At 42.8% G+C, this 16,546-nt stretch overlaps 2 protein-coding genes across 3 annotated transcripts in view; one reads left to right on the plus strand and one right to left on the minus strand.

Annotated features, from left to right (window-relative positions):
* The window catches only part of LOC144341268 (uncharacterized), a 44,679-nt gene extending 42,526 nt beyond the window's left edge, over positions 1-2,153 (minus strand). The window contains exons 1-2 of the mRNA XM_078004355.1: positions 2,078-2,153; positions 159-1,748 (exon numbers count right to left, since the gene is read on the minus strand). Coding sequence (XP_077860481.1) covers positions 799-1,748; positions 2,078-2,153 — 1,026 coding nt within the window. The 3' untranslated portion in view covers positions 159-798. The remainder of the gene's footprint in view (positions 1-158; positions 1,749-2,077) is intronic.
* On the plus strand, positions 751-14,929 carry PTGER4 (prostaglandin E receptor 4). 2 transcript variants are annotated; one of them, XM_078003809.1, is made up of 4 exons: positions 751-1,636; positions 2,109-3,024; positions 6,552-6,643; positions 12,971-14,929. In XM_078003809.1, the coding sequence occupies exons 2-4, from the start codon at positions 2,152-2,154 to the stop codon at positions 13,062-13,064; spliced, it is 1,059 nt and encodes a 352-aa protein (XP_077859935.1). In that variant the 5' UTR covers positions 751-1,636; positions 2,109-2,151; the 3' UTR covers positions 13,065-14,929.
* The last annotated feature ends 1,617 nt before the right edge of the window (positions 14,930-16,546 follow it).

Below are 16,546 nucleotides of genomic sequence, written 5' to 3' on the forward strand. Positions count from 1 at the left end.
TTTAGAAAACAGAGTAGAAGGAGTACAGAGAAAAACTTCACCATTAGACAAGTCAAACTAATTGTAAGGGCCGCGCAAACAGGCTTTTCCAAAAATTAATCATGAGGTGGTGCTTGGAGAATTCCTTTACCCCAGTGACTTTCAAACCCCCTTCTCACCCTCCACTAGTCTTTCAAAGGATTTATGGTGAATGGGGTCTAAGGAGTATAACACGGCCGAAGGCATGAAGTTCACTCTACCCTTTCAGGGCGGAGAAGTTCCCCGGAAAGAGAATGGAGAAAAAGATCGCAGTTAGGCAGTCCTCCCAACCCCACCAAGGCTCCACCTCTCGAAAGCTGCAAGGTTCTGCCACCTGCGCCGGGAGAGGCTGCAGTCACTGTCTCCTCCTCTTTCTTTTTTTTTTTTTTTTTTCCTTTTTCGCCTGGGGTGCCCTACCAAGCGCAGCCCGCAGCCCGGTCACTGCCAAATTACTCCAACTCCTTTTATGGTGAGAGGATGGATTCTTCGTTATTTCCCCGCCCAACCTGGTACCCACTCACCCACCTACCACGTCCGCTGGGCGCACCCAAGTCTAACCCAGGGGCGCACGCGCTAGCGCACACAGACACCCCATTTCTCCTCCTTTCTCGGCCAACCCTAGGTAGAATGCTAAAGCAACTGCCCTCTCTTCCACGACCTAGATGTTGCGGCCCGCGGGCAGGAGGTTCAAGAAATAGTCCACTCCAAGCGGCAGGCAGCAAGGCGGAAAGGGTCGCTGGTTTCAGTGGTAGCCCCACTGGAAGCCGAGTTCAGGAGCGGCTAAGCGGTTGCCGGGGAAAGCACCGGGGCTTCCCAGGGTCTCCTCCCGGCTCCCACTCCGCAGCTCAGGGGGCGGGAAAACCACGGAAGCCGCCCCGCCCCACGCAGCCCAGCCCCGCCCCAGCCCGAACACCGCCCCCCGCCGGGCTCCCCAGCGGCGCCCAGGGAGGACGCGCTCCGCCCCCTTCCAATCCGGCCAATGGGCGTCCGGGCAGCGCACGGTTTGCCTCCGCCTCCGCCAGGGAAACTTGGAGGAGGAGAAAAGTTTGTACAGAGGGTGGAAAGGCGAGAGCGGAGCTCCAAGCGCGGCAGCCCGAGAGGAAGATGAACAGCCCCAGGCCAGCGCCTCGGGCAGAGTGGACCCCGAGCCGCCCCCAGGTAGCCAGGAGCGGCCTCAGCGGCAGCCGCAAACTCCGGTAGCTGCCCGAGCTGCCCGTGACTGGGGCGGAGGGCGGCCAGAACTGGGGACCGAGGCTCCGCGCCACCTGCGCGCGTGGCCTCACACCTGAACGCTGTCCTCCAGCGGACGAGACCAGCGGGCACTGCGAAGCTGGGACTCGTCTTTGAAGGAAAAAAAAAAAAATAGCGAACAAGAAATCCAGCACCATTCTTCACTGACCCATCCAGCTGCCCCTCTTGTTTCCCAAGTTTTTGAAAGCTGGCAACTCTGACCTCAGTGTCCAAAAATCGGCAGCCACTGAGACCGGCTCTGAGAAGCCGAAGGTTTGGCAATTTCCAGACTGAGCGGGACAAGGTGAAAGCAGGTTGGAGGCGGGCCAGGACATCTGAGAGCTGACCCTGGGGGCTCGCGAGGCTGCCGCCGCTGCTGCTGCTACAGGTGAGATGGCGTTGGGCTGGCGTTGGGGTCAACGGGTAGGGAACGCGGAGATGCGGCGCTCGCCGAAGAGAGCCAAGAAGGGAAGAGCGCGCTCTCCAAATTGCTTTTGTAACTTGTTTTCAGTGAGAATTTCATTGACTCAGAATCTATCGGGAATAGCAATAGGGAGCTACTTTTCCCTTGAGATGGCTCTTATTCATCTTGGCAATGGAGTGAGTTGGGTTGAGGGGAGGAAGAGGAATGGGAGAAGCAGTTTATAAATATTAATGTCAGCAAGAGTGTGCTGCTGGCAGGACGTATCAGGAGCCTAGAGATTTTGGTGGCCGCAGTTGGTAAGTGGCTACAATCCAGAAAGTAGGATCGAGTTGCTCCCCTTGGCTTATCAGTGTATCGTTTCTTGGGCGCGCGTCTAACACCTTACAAGTGGTAATTTCCGCTCACGGCAGCTTTGTCTCTCTTCTACCATCCCCAGACCCAGCCTTGCACTCCAAGGCTGCGCACCGCCAGCCACTATCATGTCCACTCCCGGGGTCAATGCGTCCACCTCCTTGAGCCCCGACCGGCTGAACAGCCCAGTGACCATCCCGGCGGTGATGTTCATCTTCGGGGTGGTGGGCAACCTGGTGGCCATCGTGGTGCTGTGCAAGTCGCGCAAGGAGCAGAAGGAGACAACCTTCTACACGCTGGTATGTGGGCTGGCTGTCACCGACCTGTTGGGCACTTTGCTGGTGAGCCCGGTGACCATCGCCACGTACATGAAGGGCCAATGGCCCGGGGGCCAGCCGCTGTGCGAGTACAGCACCTTCATTCTGCTCTTCTTCAGCCTGTCCGGCCTTAGCATCATCTGCGCCATGAGTGTCGAGCGCTACCTGGCCATCAACCACGCCTATTTCTACAGCCACTACGTGGACAAGCGGTTGGCGGGCCTCACGCTCTTTGCAGTCTATGCGTCCAACGTGCTCTTCTGCGCGCTGCCCAACATGGGCCTCGGTAGCTCGCGGCTGCAGTACCCAGACACCTGGTGCTTCATCGACTGGACCACCAACGTGACGGCGCACGCTGCCTACTCCTACATGTACGCGGGCTTCAGCTCCTTCCTCATTCTCGCCACCGTCCTCTGCAACGTGCTTGTGTGCGGCGCGCTGCTCCGCATGCACCGCCAGTTCATGCGCCGCACCTCGCTGGGCACCGAGCAGCACCATGCGGCCGCGACAGCCGTGACCTCGGTTGTCTCCCGGGGCCACCCCGCCGCCTCCCCAGGCTTGCCGCGCCTCAGCGACTTTCGCCGCCGCCGGAGTTTCCGCCGCATCGCGGGCGCCGAGATCCAGATGGTCATCTTACTCATTGCCACCTCCCTGGTGGTGCTCATCTGCTCCATCCCGCTCGTGGTGAGTGACCAGGGCTGGGGCCCCACCCGGCCCTTTTCTCGCATCCACCTCCCTCCTCCGTTCCCCGCTCCCCGCTTTCCCTCTCAGTCTTTGGCAGTGAACGTGTCTCCTTTAGGTCGGGGCTGGGATTCCCACACTTTCTCAGAGCGGGCCCAACCCTCTTTGAAGTCCCAGTCCTAATGAGATTTAGCAGGTGTTTTGCCCCCACATCCCCCAGTTTATGTTCCCGAAAGCCTGGGTTTTTTTCTCTACCGGGACAGCCCTTACCCCTCGCTGCCTGACATTGGCCGAGTCTTCCAAGAAAACCCCCACCCCCTCTGTTAGATGTGGAGGGGAAGCTGCTGTAGCGTAACTTAGCCCACTCCTCCGTACTGTGAACTGTGAACTGCAGAAGCTGAAACGTCAGGGATGGTGATCTGTTCGTTGTAAACCATTTCTAAGGAAAGTGGGGTTTTTGGTGTTTTGATTTATGCAAGTTTTTTTGACTTTTTCCCCCCCGGTGGATTGCGTAGAATTTTAAAGCTAGAAGAGATATCAAGAGGTGTTTTAGTCTAACTCCCTCACTTCACTGAGGGAGTGAATGATATGCTTAAAATAATCCAGCCAAACCTACAGAGTCAAGCTAGGCTCCCTGCTCTACCATGGTGTGCCCTGGGAGGGCAGCTTAAAGCACACAAATTCTAATTCATACACGGGGCAGGGTCCAGACTCAGTTTCTTTCATTCTGTGTAGGCCAGGAAAGCAAAGTTTCTCAGGGTGACTAATTATGGAAAAGCTGGTATACATGGGGTATGGGATTTGAATTCTCTACAACTGTGCAAGAAACAGTACCATTTTAGAGAAACCGAGATTTAGAGATGGCTGTCTTCGTTTCTTCAAGCCAAAGCTCTACAGCTTGTAATGGACCTTTGGCCCGTCTGAGGCCAGACCCAGCTCATTGTGTTATTACATCACGTCTCCCTCCTAGAACATTTCTCATTTTGGCCTTTGTAAAGCGTGGGTTGGAGTTTTGGTACACTTCATTTTTAGTTCATCTTTTAAGAATTGCCTTTGGATTAACTTTTAAAATATGATAAACAGAAAGGCTCAAACCCTACCTAGTTCTTTACTTTGCCTCTGACTAAAATGGAATGCACCAGAAGCAGATGGGCAGAAGAATGCAATACTTTATCTAGAGTTTCTCTTGAAAGCAACTAGTTATGAGTTCTTCCATCTTCCAAAACCCCACATTCCTGGAAATTCTAAACTACCAACTCAAAAAGAGATAACTGCTTTTTCTTATGCTTATTGGGAACAAGAGAAAATAAAATGTAATAGGCTATTATTCCTTCCTTTTCCTTATTAATACTGTCCAGGGATCTTTGGTGTAGAAATATTATATCTCTGATAAAAGTGACTGTAAATGGAAGGAACTTAGAGGGGGCTGAGAGCCAGAATACAGTAGCTTCTTACCAATTTGTATAAACAGTAATAAATATAATTGGCCATAAGAGCCTTTAAGCCATTCCAGGACCCAATATAATTTACAGAGTTAAGTCACACTTGAGCCACATAAATACATTTTATTGTCTGTAATGGCAACCTAGAATAAAGTGAGATTTTGGACAAAAACAACTCTGCTCCTGATGGGGCCCCTGTTCCTGGGCCTCTGCCTTGTGTTTTACAGAACAGTAAATGACAAAGTGAATGGTTGTTATTCTCAGAACATCCACTTAAAGGGACAGAGGAATTAGAGCTAGAAGGTTAGCAACATGCACATACTTTATATGTGTTTTGGTTGGAAGTAAGCCTGTAAAGCTATGGATTTCTGCACAGCCACGGATGAATTATTTTCTTCTAACATCTAGAAAGACATACAAGGCTTAATTCACCTCGTGGGCTGAAGTGGTAGACCTGGACCTAAGATTCAGGGCCCTTACACAAAGCCATAAAATTATTTGAGGACCTAGAGGCGAGAAATTATAGGAGCTGTATTTGTGGTTTGCAGATTAACCACATTTTAACTAACAAGAAATACTGTTCACCTGTATAATGTTAGTAACATGATGTAAATTTTAAGTAATCTTAACCTGAAAATTGAAACTAGCTCAATTAAGAAGTAATCCCATTAGTCAAGTATTTATGTAGCTTTTTGAGAAATAAGGAATCCTACAAATAGCAGTGGCATCAGTTTGTCGCCCTTAGTTTTGGGTACTAAAATCTAATTTCAGAATCGGTTTAAAAATCAGTGATAAATGATGGGTTCGTTATACTACCCCCCCACCCCCCCACAATTCAGCAATTACTGAACTAATCGAAAACCCTTCTGCAAATACAGTTTTCCTTGGCTTCCTTTTACAACTTTCTTTTTTCATGTTTTCATATTCATATTATAAATTAAGATTAAAGCTCAGAACTCTCTGATATTGAAAGCAGATGAGCCTATCTTCAGTTCCAAAGAAACTAATGAAGCATCTAATTTTATCAAATCAAGTGGTTGCTAATCCCATTTAAGGAAAATCAAAGCGTTGGAATTATTTTAAATGCTTTGGAAAGGCTAACAAAGCAAATATAGCTTACTTGGAATTTCAGAAAGCTTGATATAATACATAAGGAAAACAAGCAGCCATTGAAAAGCAGCCAAGGTTTTGCCTCTTGGACACCAGGGAAGAAAGAACTACAGCTCTTAGAGGGGGTTGGTATTGAGTTTAGTATAAAAAATAAAATTTAATTTGCTATCCAAAATATACATGTTTCATAAATAGAGCTAAGATTGGAGTGGAAATTTGAGAAAGGTTGGGAAATTAGTTGTGGATATAAGGAACTGTGCTGAACCTTCAGAATTCTTTGAACTGGGTCATAATGAATGATCAGAGAAGGTGTAAGTATGATCTACAAGGAACATCACATGACAAGATATTGTAATGGGTAGGTGGTTCTTGTCATTTTGTCCTTTCTTCTATTTATAACCAGTCTCAGGGTTTTTTAAAATACAGGAGAATTTTGGAAGTGAGAACTTCCAAATTTTTGTGAGAACAAGAAGTGAGAGTCTACATTTCAGATAAACAAAAAGGACTGCATTCTTTAGAAATATGCAAGCAAGACAGTCCCTTAAGGTCCTGGTGCTAAATGCTGTAGCTAGATGAATTTCTAGTGCCTAATTTTTCAGTTACTAATGAATATTAAGATGATTATTATAATCAAATATTTTGCCTCAGGGCTAAACAGTTACTATAGGGTTTGGAAGGGCATTTTCCCCCATACACAAGCAACCCAAAACTGTATTTATTGCTTACTTGTTTCTTTTATTTTTTAACTCTGAAGTAACAAATATTTATCTCAGCTAGGGGCAGAATGGCTAATTTGATTAATCTTCTGCCTTGGTGAAGTAAAACTTAGATTCTTAGGAAAATACTTCCTGTGAGTGTTTACTTGGTTCCTTACTGTAAACTCGTCGTCTCTATAAAGCTTTCACCAGCATTTGATCAGCAAAAGTTTATAAGGACAGATGAAAACTTTGTAAATAGATATACTTTTGTTTACTGTAGGCAAACTGGAAGTGGAGTCATAAAACAACTGATGGGATGTCAGATGAGTGTGAAGCATATCTACACATACAAGAGAAATGCCATACATTTGGGTATGACTACAACAGAATCTAAAAGACTGGATTTGTTCAAATAAATTTGGCTAAGTTTAAAAAATGGCAATGCCCAGAAGCAAGTTTTAAGTCATAACATGAAATTGTAGACCCAGTAGTAGTAACTTGAAGACTATTGAGTTCCATAAAAGTAAGTTATTTCCACATCTAGCATTTCATTTGAATCTTGAAAAGCTCTAAGGAGAAAGTAGGGCTGACCAGTATTTTCACTCTCTCTACACCTCAGTTTTCCCAGCTGCAAATGAAGAATTTATATCATTCTGCAACTTACAGGGTAGCTATAGGTGAGTCCTCATCTAATGCTCATTTCACCATGCTTTGCTGACCTGTCAATTTGTTTGTATTGAATATCTCCTAACAAGTTTTTTTTTTTTTCTCAGCGCTGAAGTGATTCTTGTAGTCTCTTATTAGAATATTCAATGTGAGAGCTTAAAAAACAAAACAAAACAAAAAAGAAACATTCAGTGTAGAGGTTGACCTATAAAGCCTGTAGAGATTTAACTTGCCTTCTACAAATGGCCAGTTAGTGGCCTAGAAGGAACAAGAACCAAGCTCTCCTACACACCACCCAGTCAAGAATTCTTTCCACTATTCTTTACTTGAAAAAAAGAAAGTGATAAGAACTTCTAGTAACAGCTGTGTCAATTTTGGACTCTTCACAAGGCAGTGGGATAACTGAGCACATACAGATAATTCCTTTTATGTGCTTGGAACAGAACAAGTAGCACACACATTCAAATCCAGCTACAGATCTTGTCACTTACTGGAAAGCATTACTACTGTTTTGACAGTCGATTACTAAATCTGTCTAATCAAGAATTCAACATTCTTTCTTCAACATTCCCTGCAAACAGATTATTAAGTAGGAAGTACATGTTTTTGATGTCATATTATTAACTGTATCCCAAAGCTACCTCTAAGCTACAGTTTTCAAATTATTGATATATTCCACACTGGGCAAGCTTCCACATATGGGTTCAAAAAACGTAATGAGAGCCAACATACCTGTTCTATGATAGGCGCTGCGCTGTGCTAAGCACTTTGATCATTTGTACCTATGTTATAAGGAGTGGAGCCAGGATTTGAACAGAGGCTTGTTTGCTTCCAAAGCTTGGGCATCTATCTCTATAGCATATAGCCTCCTTACAGCTTTCTTGTCACCACGTCTTCTTCTGAACTGATTGCATTTTCTGCAAGTTATGTTCCACTGCTCCTGAACCCTAATCTCTAATCATCCTAAAAAGGTGTGAATAACATAATTTTTAAAATGTAGCTTGGTGTGTTGGCATGTGCCTGTTTCCCAGCTACTTGGAAGGTTGAGGCTAGAGGATTGCTTGAGTCCAGGAGGTTGAGGCTGCAATGACCATGTTTGTATCACAGCACTCCAGCCTGGGTGACACAGTGAGACTCTTTCTAAAATAAAATAATTTAGAATACTGTAATATGCCAATATGAACAACAAACCACATATACACATTAGCAGCTACTAAGAAAAATACTTAAAATTGGAAGAAAGGAGATATGTCATTAGTATTCAGTGAGTTTTTTTGTTTTTGTTTTTGTTTTGAGACAGAGTTTCCCTCTTGTTGCCCAGGCTGGAGTGCAATGGCACAATCTCAGCTCACCACAACTTCCGCCTCCCGGGTTCAAGCGATTCTCCTGCCTCAGCCTTCCAAGTAGCTGGGATTATAGGCATGCACCACCATGCTCGGCTAATTTTCTATTTTTAGTAGAGACAGGGTTTCTCCATGTTGGTCAGGCTGGTCTCAAACTCCCGATGTCAGGTGATCCGCCTGCCTCGGCCTCCCAAAGTGCTGGGATTACAGGCGTGAGCCATCGCGCCCGGCCGTATTCAGTGAGTTTTTTAATGATTTTTTTCCGTCCTGACTCAGAGGTTTTTTATCAGCAACACACTCCTCCAACACTGAAAACTGCCTGAACTTGTTTAGTCGTGTAACGTATAGGGCCTGTTAGACAAGAATTCCGAAAAGTGCTTTCACCCGCTCACAAGACATTGAAGCACTACTCCAGATGTTCCCATCTCAACTGCGGTTGTCGCTGCCCTCTTGGAAACAGCAAGTCAAGTAGCCCATTTAAAGTGAAGCAGAGGTTGCTATATGTTTTCAAACATTGCAAGATGCGTGGAGTTTTTGTTTGTTTTGTCTTTTTTCTTTCCCTACTTGAAGTAAGTCTCAACTGAGATATGTTGCAAAGTAAAACTCATATTGATTCTTCCCAGTTTGACCAACTTTTGAGGATGTTTTTACCCAAATTTGAACTTTTGCTCTTTAAACTCATACTTTTGCTACCCTGTGAATTCCCCTTTATTGAAAAGACATTGAATGACCAGGTTCAGTGGCCTGGACTAATTGTAAACTTTTCCTCCCCCATTTCCATAATTTTAATATACTTTTAATATAGCCTCCTTTCCCTCCTATGCTAGTCAAAATCCATTGCTGCTGTAGATAAGATGAGGCACAGAAATGATTCTTTCCTTGCCTCTCATCACCTTTGATTATGACAACCTATTATTGTTTTACAACATTCCGACCTTTCTAAAAGGCCACAGAAATTTTAAAATGCTAACTCCTAATATACTTCTTTGAATGGCTACAAATTGCATTTTAACTGTTCAAAATGTTTCTTCCTTTCAGTAGTAGCCATGTTTCCTTTGAGGTTGTCGCAGGAGAAGCAACCAGCAATAAAACATTTTCAGTGTCAAAAATCTCAGAAACGTCAGGTTGAGACTTAACCAAAATTCTGTTCTGCGAGTCTCAGAGATGGCTTTACACAGTGCTTATTAGGGAGGGAGGATCAGAAACTCTCGAGTGGAGCAACACTGCCACCTGGAGGCTTGAAGGCTCAAGTTCACATAAACCCGGCCGTAGGTCTTTTCCAGAGACCACACACAGGACTTGATACTAACAGATTTAAATCCATCATTTCTTCTACCCTTAGGAACATAGTACGTGATGTGAATAAAATGTAGACCTCATGCTTTTTACCAATAACTCCATTGCCAAGAAATAATGATTAAACAGAAAGCCAGACTGGTAGAACAGAAAAGGCAACATGGAGGTCCAGACCAGATTGCCACCAACAGGGCGGGGGACATCCTAAGTTCCTCAAAAGCTCTGGGTCTCAGTAACAAATACCTCATCTGAGAAAAGGCCTGTACAGTTGAGGGAACTGCTGAGTTTCCAGACATAGCTGAAGACCACAAAGCTTATGGAAGCAAGAAACCAAGATGCTTTATTTTACTAGTAAAATATTTTTTATTATTTTTTATTTTATTTTTATTTTACTACTAGTAAAGATTTTTTTTAAATCAAGTATGCTTTGCCTTGTTACTATCATTTATCCCAGCATAGTTTCTAAAAGTATTTTAAGAGGCGATATTACATACTGATGTTCATTCCAGTTCATTCTTGATTTAGCTGTCTTCCAAATATCAAGATATTAATTTCATCTTGGCTAGAGGCTTTGACTATTTTATTCTCTGAGATTTACAAGCCCATAATCCCATATCCGAAATATTTAGGGGCAGATGAGTTTCAGAATTTAGAATTTCTTGGCTTTTAGAGAAGTAATCAATAATATATTGCAAAATATGTAATATTCTCATCAGAATTGGAACAGTACTCCTGGACCAGAACATAGGAATATTCACTCTAAGTGGAATAAATTGAACTAAATGGCTTCACAGTCTGTTCAGTTCAGTTTTTGCTGCCAAAATAAGTTTAGGTCAGATTTTGCAATAAGTGTAAGTTCTCAAAACAAAACAACAACAAATGAAATGAACAAAAATCTTTTGATAGAGGATCAGAGACCTATAGCTAATTAAGATCTAAATTCCAGTTAAGGAAGAAATAGAAATGCAGTTCTACGTTACTGATCCAGTATTGTTCTGGAATAAATTTAATATAAGTTTAATTTTGCAGGTTAATGAAATGTATTTCTTCAAATATTTTAAACTTCCTTCTTTTATCCAAATTGTTGAAAATCTTTCTGAAATATCCCGACCCAAATATTGTTACATCTAGTAAGTGCCAAAAGAACACATGCAAATGGTCAATGAATCGCCTTTTCCATTGTGAACTGGCACCAGCCTCAACTAAACTATCCCTGTTCTAGGTGATTCATGTACCATGAGTCATTCATTGTTATGCTGTATATAGTAAGGCAGCAATGTCCTCAAGTCTTGTTAGAGATATTTGCCCCTAGTTAAACGGCTCCAGCTATGCTTTTGTGAGTTCTTCTTGCTCCTTTTTGTGGTTTTTATGTATCTTCCTTGACTGTGAGACTCAACCTCTTCTCCCTAACCTAAAATAATTACTAAAGGCAAGAAATAATTAGTAAATAATTACTAAAGATAGATGGCAATTATTTTTATTTCGATACTACTATTTCTATTTCTATATGAATTACTCCTACTATTTCTATATGAATTGCAGATGAGATTTTTATATAAATGATCCCAGTGGAATTAGAAGTAATATCTAGGCAAAAAAAAAATCATAATACTTTGAGAGTGAATTTGAGGCTGAGCATGGTGGCTCACTCCTGTAATCTTAGCACTTTGGGAGACTGCGGCGTGCAGATCACTTGAGCTCAAGAGTTCGAGACTAGCCTGGGCAACATAGAAAGACCTCATCTCTACAAAAATAATAAGTTAGCTAGGCACGGTGGCACACACCTGTAGTCCTGGCTACTCAGGAGGCTACGGCAGGAGGATTGCTGGAGCCTAGGAGCTCAAGGCTGCAGTGAGCAATGATTATACCACTGCACTCCAGCCTGGGCGACAAAGTGAGACCCGGTCTCAAAAAATATATATACATGTACATTTAACAAATGCATTTTCCTCTAAGGAATAAAATGATCATGTAAGTTTACACAAATTCATGCTCCATTCGCTGAATCATTTGAAGTTCCCAGATGTTGACATATCATTTCATCCTTCCATGACTTTGCACATGGAGCTACGTCTATTTGAAATGTGATGTCCTTCCTTCTAAATTTAGCAAATTCCTACTCATCCATCGTGATTACTATAACTGGGGAACAGAGTCATAGAGAAAATGAAAACTATTCTGTGGTCATTCTGGGTGACAGGAGATCCTGCTGTTGGTGTAAAACTTTTCAGCATATTCTTTCTAGACTAAAATAAAAGAATCTGGCCTTATTCTGATGATTAGATGGTTAATTGACTTATAAAATGAGTTCCCTTTAAATTATGTAAAATGACAGCTGGAATAAGAGAAATCAGTAGCTTTTGGGGGAAAAAAATTACTTCATTAGAGTTACAAAAACTTAAAAGCACTCGCAGAAATGAAGTTAATAAAATGTTTCTCAAGAACACTTTATACATATGTGACCTGCACTCACATTGCATTTTTGTATACTGTCTTTGCTCTAGGGAAGATAATCATAAGATAGTTACAAAAATATTAAAGCCATACTAACTCAGAACATATTAATTGCATTTTTCCAGTGACTGGTTTTTCTTTTTCTTTTTCTTTTTCTTTTCTTTCTTTCTTTTTTTTTTTTTTTTTTGAAACAGATTCTAGATCTGTGGCCTTGGCTGGAGTGCAGTGGCGCCATCTCAGCTCACTGCAACCTCTGCCCCCCCCCACCGGGTTCAAGCGATTCTCCTGCCTCAGCCTCCTGAGTAGCTGGGATTATAGGCATGTGCCACCACACCTGGCTAATTTTTGTTTTGTTTTTATTTTTTTGAGATGGAGTCTCACTCTGTTGCCAGGCTGGAGTGCAGTGGCGTGATCTCAGCTCACTACAACCTCCGCCTCCTGGGTTCAAACGATTCTCCTGCCTCAGCCTCCTGAGTAGCTGGGACTACAGGCACATGCCACCATACCCAGCTAAATTTTATGGTTTTAGTAGAGATGGAGTTTCACCATGTTGGCCAGGATGGTCTCAATCTCTTGACCTTGTGATCCGCCCACCTCAGCCTACCAAAATGCTGGGATTACAGCCGTGAGCCACCGCACCCAGCCTAATGTTTGTATTTTTAGTAGAGATGGGGTTTCGCCATGTTGGAAAAGTTGGTCTGGAACTGCTGACCTCAAGTGATTCACCCACCTCGGCCTCCCAAAGTGCTGGGATTACAGGTGTGAGCCACCATACCCAGCCCATGACTGGTTTTTCTGAGGCTTGTTATGTAGCTTCCTCTTTTCCTGGAACTTGAGAAATGAAGGCAGGTTCTTAATATTGCTAAGGTAGACATAGCATTTATATATTTTCCCAGTTGATGAATGATGAAATCTAAATGTGCGGATCTCACTTATGCAGGTGCGAGTATTCGTCAACCAGTTATATCAGCCAAGTTTGGAGCGAGAAGTCAGTAAAAATCCAGATTTGCAGGCCATCCGAATTGCTTCTGTGAACCCCATCCTAGACCCCTGGATATATATCCTCCTGAGAAAGACAGTGCTCAGTAAAGCAATAGAGAAGATCAAATGCCTCTTCTGCCGCATTGGCGGATCCCGCAGAGAGCGCTCCGGACAGCACTGCTCAGACAGTCGAAGGACATCTTCTGCCATGTCGGGCCACTCTCGCTCCTTCTTCTCCCGGGAGCTGAAGGAGATCAGCAGTACATCTCAGACCCTCCTGCCAGACCTCTCACTGCCTGACCTCAGTGAAAATGGCCTTGGAGGCAGGAATTTGCTTCCAGGTGTTCCTGGCATGGGCCTGGCCCAGAAAGACACCACCTCGCTGAGGACTTTGCGAATATCAGAGACCTCAGACTCTTCACAGGGTCAGGACTCAGAGAGTGTCTTACTGGTGGACGAGGTTGGTGGGAGCGGCAGGGCTGGGCCTGCCCCTAAGGGGAGCTCCCTGCAAGTCACATTTCCCAGTGAAACACTGAACTTATCAGAAAAATGTATATAATAGGTAAGGAAAGAAATACAGTACTGTTTCTGGACCCTTATAAAATCCTGTGCAATAGACACATACATGTCACATTTAGCTGTGCTCAGAAGGGCTATCATCATCCTACAACTCGCATTAGAGAACATCCTGGCTTTTGAGCACTTTGCAAACAATCGAGTTGACTCACATGGGTCCTGAGGCCTGCAGCACGTCGGTTAATACCCCACTATGACAGAGGATTGTGGTCACAACTTGATGGCTGGGAAGACCTACTATCAGTTTTTCTACTTGATAGGAGGATGGCAGAAGTTTGGCGGCTTTCCTAACATCCAGAGCTTCGTCGTATTTGGCACACAGCAGAGGCCCAGATATTAGAAAGGCTCTATTCCAGTAAACTATGAGGACTGCCTTATGGATGATTTAAGTGTCTCACTAAAGCATGAAATGTGAATTTTTATTGTTGTACATATGATTTAAGGTATTTAAAGTATTTTCTTCTCTGTGAGAAGGTTTATTGTTAATACAAGGTATAATAAAATTATCGCAAGCCCTCTCCTTCCAGTATAACCAGCTGAAGTTGCAGATGTTAGATATTTTTCATAAACAAGTTCTAGTCAAAGTTGAAAATTCATAGTAAGATTGATATCTATAAAATAGATATAAATTTTTAGGAGAAAGAGTTTAGTATTATCAAAGGGATAAAGAAAAAAATACTATTTAAGATGTGAAAATTACAGTCCAAAATGTTATTCTTTCCAGGCTATGTATAAAATACATAGTGAAAATTATTTAGTGATATTACATTTATTTATCCAGAAAACTGTGATTTCAGGAGAACCTAACATGCTGGTAAATGTTTTCAACTTTTTCCCTCACTAATTGGTACTTTTTAAAACATAACATAAATTTTTTAAAGTCTTTAATAAATAACCCATAATTAAAGTGTATAATAGAAAAAATTTTAAAAATCTAAGCAGCTTATTGTTTCTCTGAAAGTGTGTGTAGTTTTACTTTCCTAAGGAATTACCAAGAACATCCTTTAAAATTTTAAAGGATGGCAAGTTGCATCAGAAAGAGCTTTATTTTGAGATGTAAAGATTCCCAAATGTGGTTACATTAGCCATTCATATATATCAGAAGTGCAGATTTGGGGCACTTAATGGTCACCTTGTAACAGTTTTGTGTAACTCCCAGTGATGCTGTACACGTATTTGAAGGATCTTTCTCAAAGAAATATTAAGCATGTTTTGTTGCTCAAAGTGTTTTTGTGAATTGCTTGGTTGTAATTAAATTCTGAGCCTGATATTGATATGATTTTAAGAAGCAGTTGTACCAAGTGAAATTATTTTGGAGGTTATAATAAATATACACATTCAATCTGAGTTGCATATCCTCAATTTGGGAAAACTTGTGGGGTGGGGGTTTGTTGTTTCAGGTCATCATCTATATCCTTTTTTATATATTTTTTAAATTTATTGGGAAATAATTTTAAAGAAATGTTGCAAGAAAAGTACAAAGCCTTGGATACACTTAGTAGAGAATGACACTTTACTCAAAGCCTCCAGTTTGTATGGGTGATGGATTGAGACAGTATTATGCCTAGCTTGCGACATATAAAGGACTCAAATAATTATTACTAAAATTAGCATATTTTACATTTTGCAGTTTTTTTAACTGCCATTTATTTATTTATTTATTTATTTATTTATTTTTGAGACAGAGTCTTGCTCTGTCAGCCAGACTGGAGTGCATTGGCACAATCTCGGCTCACTGCAACCTCCACCTCCCGGGTTCAAGCAATTCTCATGCCTCAGCCTCTTGACTAGCTGGGATTACAGGCGTGCACCACCATGCCCGGCTAAATTTTGTATTTTTAGGAGAGACATGTCATGCCATGTTGGCCATGGTTGGTCTCAAACTCCTGGCTTCCAGCAGTCTGCCCACCTCAGCCTCCCAAAATGCTAGGGTTGCAGGCAAGAACCACCATGTCCGGGCCTTTTTACATTTTTAAATGCAAATTTTGTTCATTTTTTGAGTGAGTTATGTATCTGCATTAGTCAGCTAAGGCTGCCATAAAATACTATAGATGGGTGGCTTACACAACAGAAACTTATTTTCTCACAGTTGTGGAGGGTGAAAGTCCAAGACCAAGGTGTCAGCAGAGTTGGTTTCTCTTGAGCCCCCTCTCCTTGGCTTGCAGATGGCTCCCTTCTTTCTGTGTCCTCAGATAGCCGTTTCTCCAGGTAAGCACATCCCCAATGCCTCTCTCCTTATAAGGACACCAGTCATACTGGATTAGGGCCCCATCTTTATGACCTCATTTAACCTTAATTCGTCCCTTAAAGGCCCTCTCTCCAAATATAGTCACAATGGGGGTTAGGGCTTCAACAAATGATTTTTGGGGGGCAAGTGTCTTTTTCATTGTTGAGCCTGATTTATTCTTAAACTAGCAACCAAGAAAAATGAATTTCGGCACTGCTCCATCATCTATTCCATATTTATTTATAAGATTTAACAGCTATGCAATGCAAAGATTATTTTTTATTTCTTGCTATGGGACACTTGTTCCAGACCATTTAGAGAACTTCGAATTTTCTACACAGGAAAGTTCTGATTCTTTATCGGCTACTATTAAGTCCTAACATCTCAAAAGGATATAACAGACAAGAAGGTAATTTTAACACCATATTGTAATCTTTGAGACAATCTAACCAATTAAATCAAGTATGTTAGAAAAGATAGATTTGCAGGACTATTAAAATGGTACCTTAGGCCAGGTGCAGGGGCTCACACCTGCAATCCCAACACTTTGGGAGGCCAAGGCAAGTGGATCACTTGAGGTCAAGAGTTCAAGACCAGGATGGCCAACATGGTGAAACTCTGTCTCTGTTAAAAATACAAAAATCGGCTGAGCGTGGTGGCTCACGCCTGTAATCCCAGCACTTTGGGAGGCTGAGGCAGGCAGATCACGAGGTCAGGAGTTCAAGACCAGCC

This window comes from Macaca mulatta, chromosome 6, assembly GCF_049350105.2.
Source record: "Macaca mulatta isolate MMU2019108-1 chromosome 6, T2T-MMU8v2.0, whole genome shotgun sequence".
Lineage (NCBI taxonomy): Eukaryota > Metazoa > Chordata > Mammalia > Primates > Cercopithecidae > Macaca > Macaca mulatta.

Bases quoted from the DNA above. Each gene is read 5' to 3' on its own strand.
- PTGER4 (XM_078003809.1), top strand. From the start codon at position 2,152: ATGTCCACTCCCGGGGTCAATGCGTCCACCTCCTTGAGCCCCGACCGG. The intron at 3,025-6,551 runs GTGAGTGACCAG...TGTTTACTGTAG, and splicing joins TCTGCTCCATCCCGCTCGTG to GCAAACTGGAAGTGGAGTCA. The intron at 6,644-12,970 runs GTATGACTACAA...TCACTTATGCAG, and splicing joins GAGAAATGCCATACATTTGG to GTGCGAGTATTCGTCAACCA.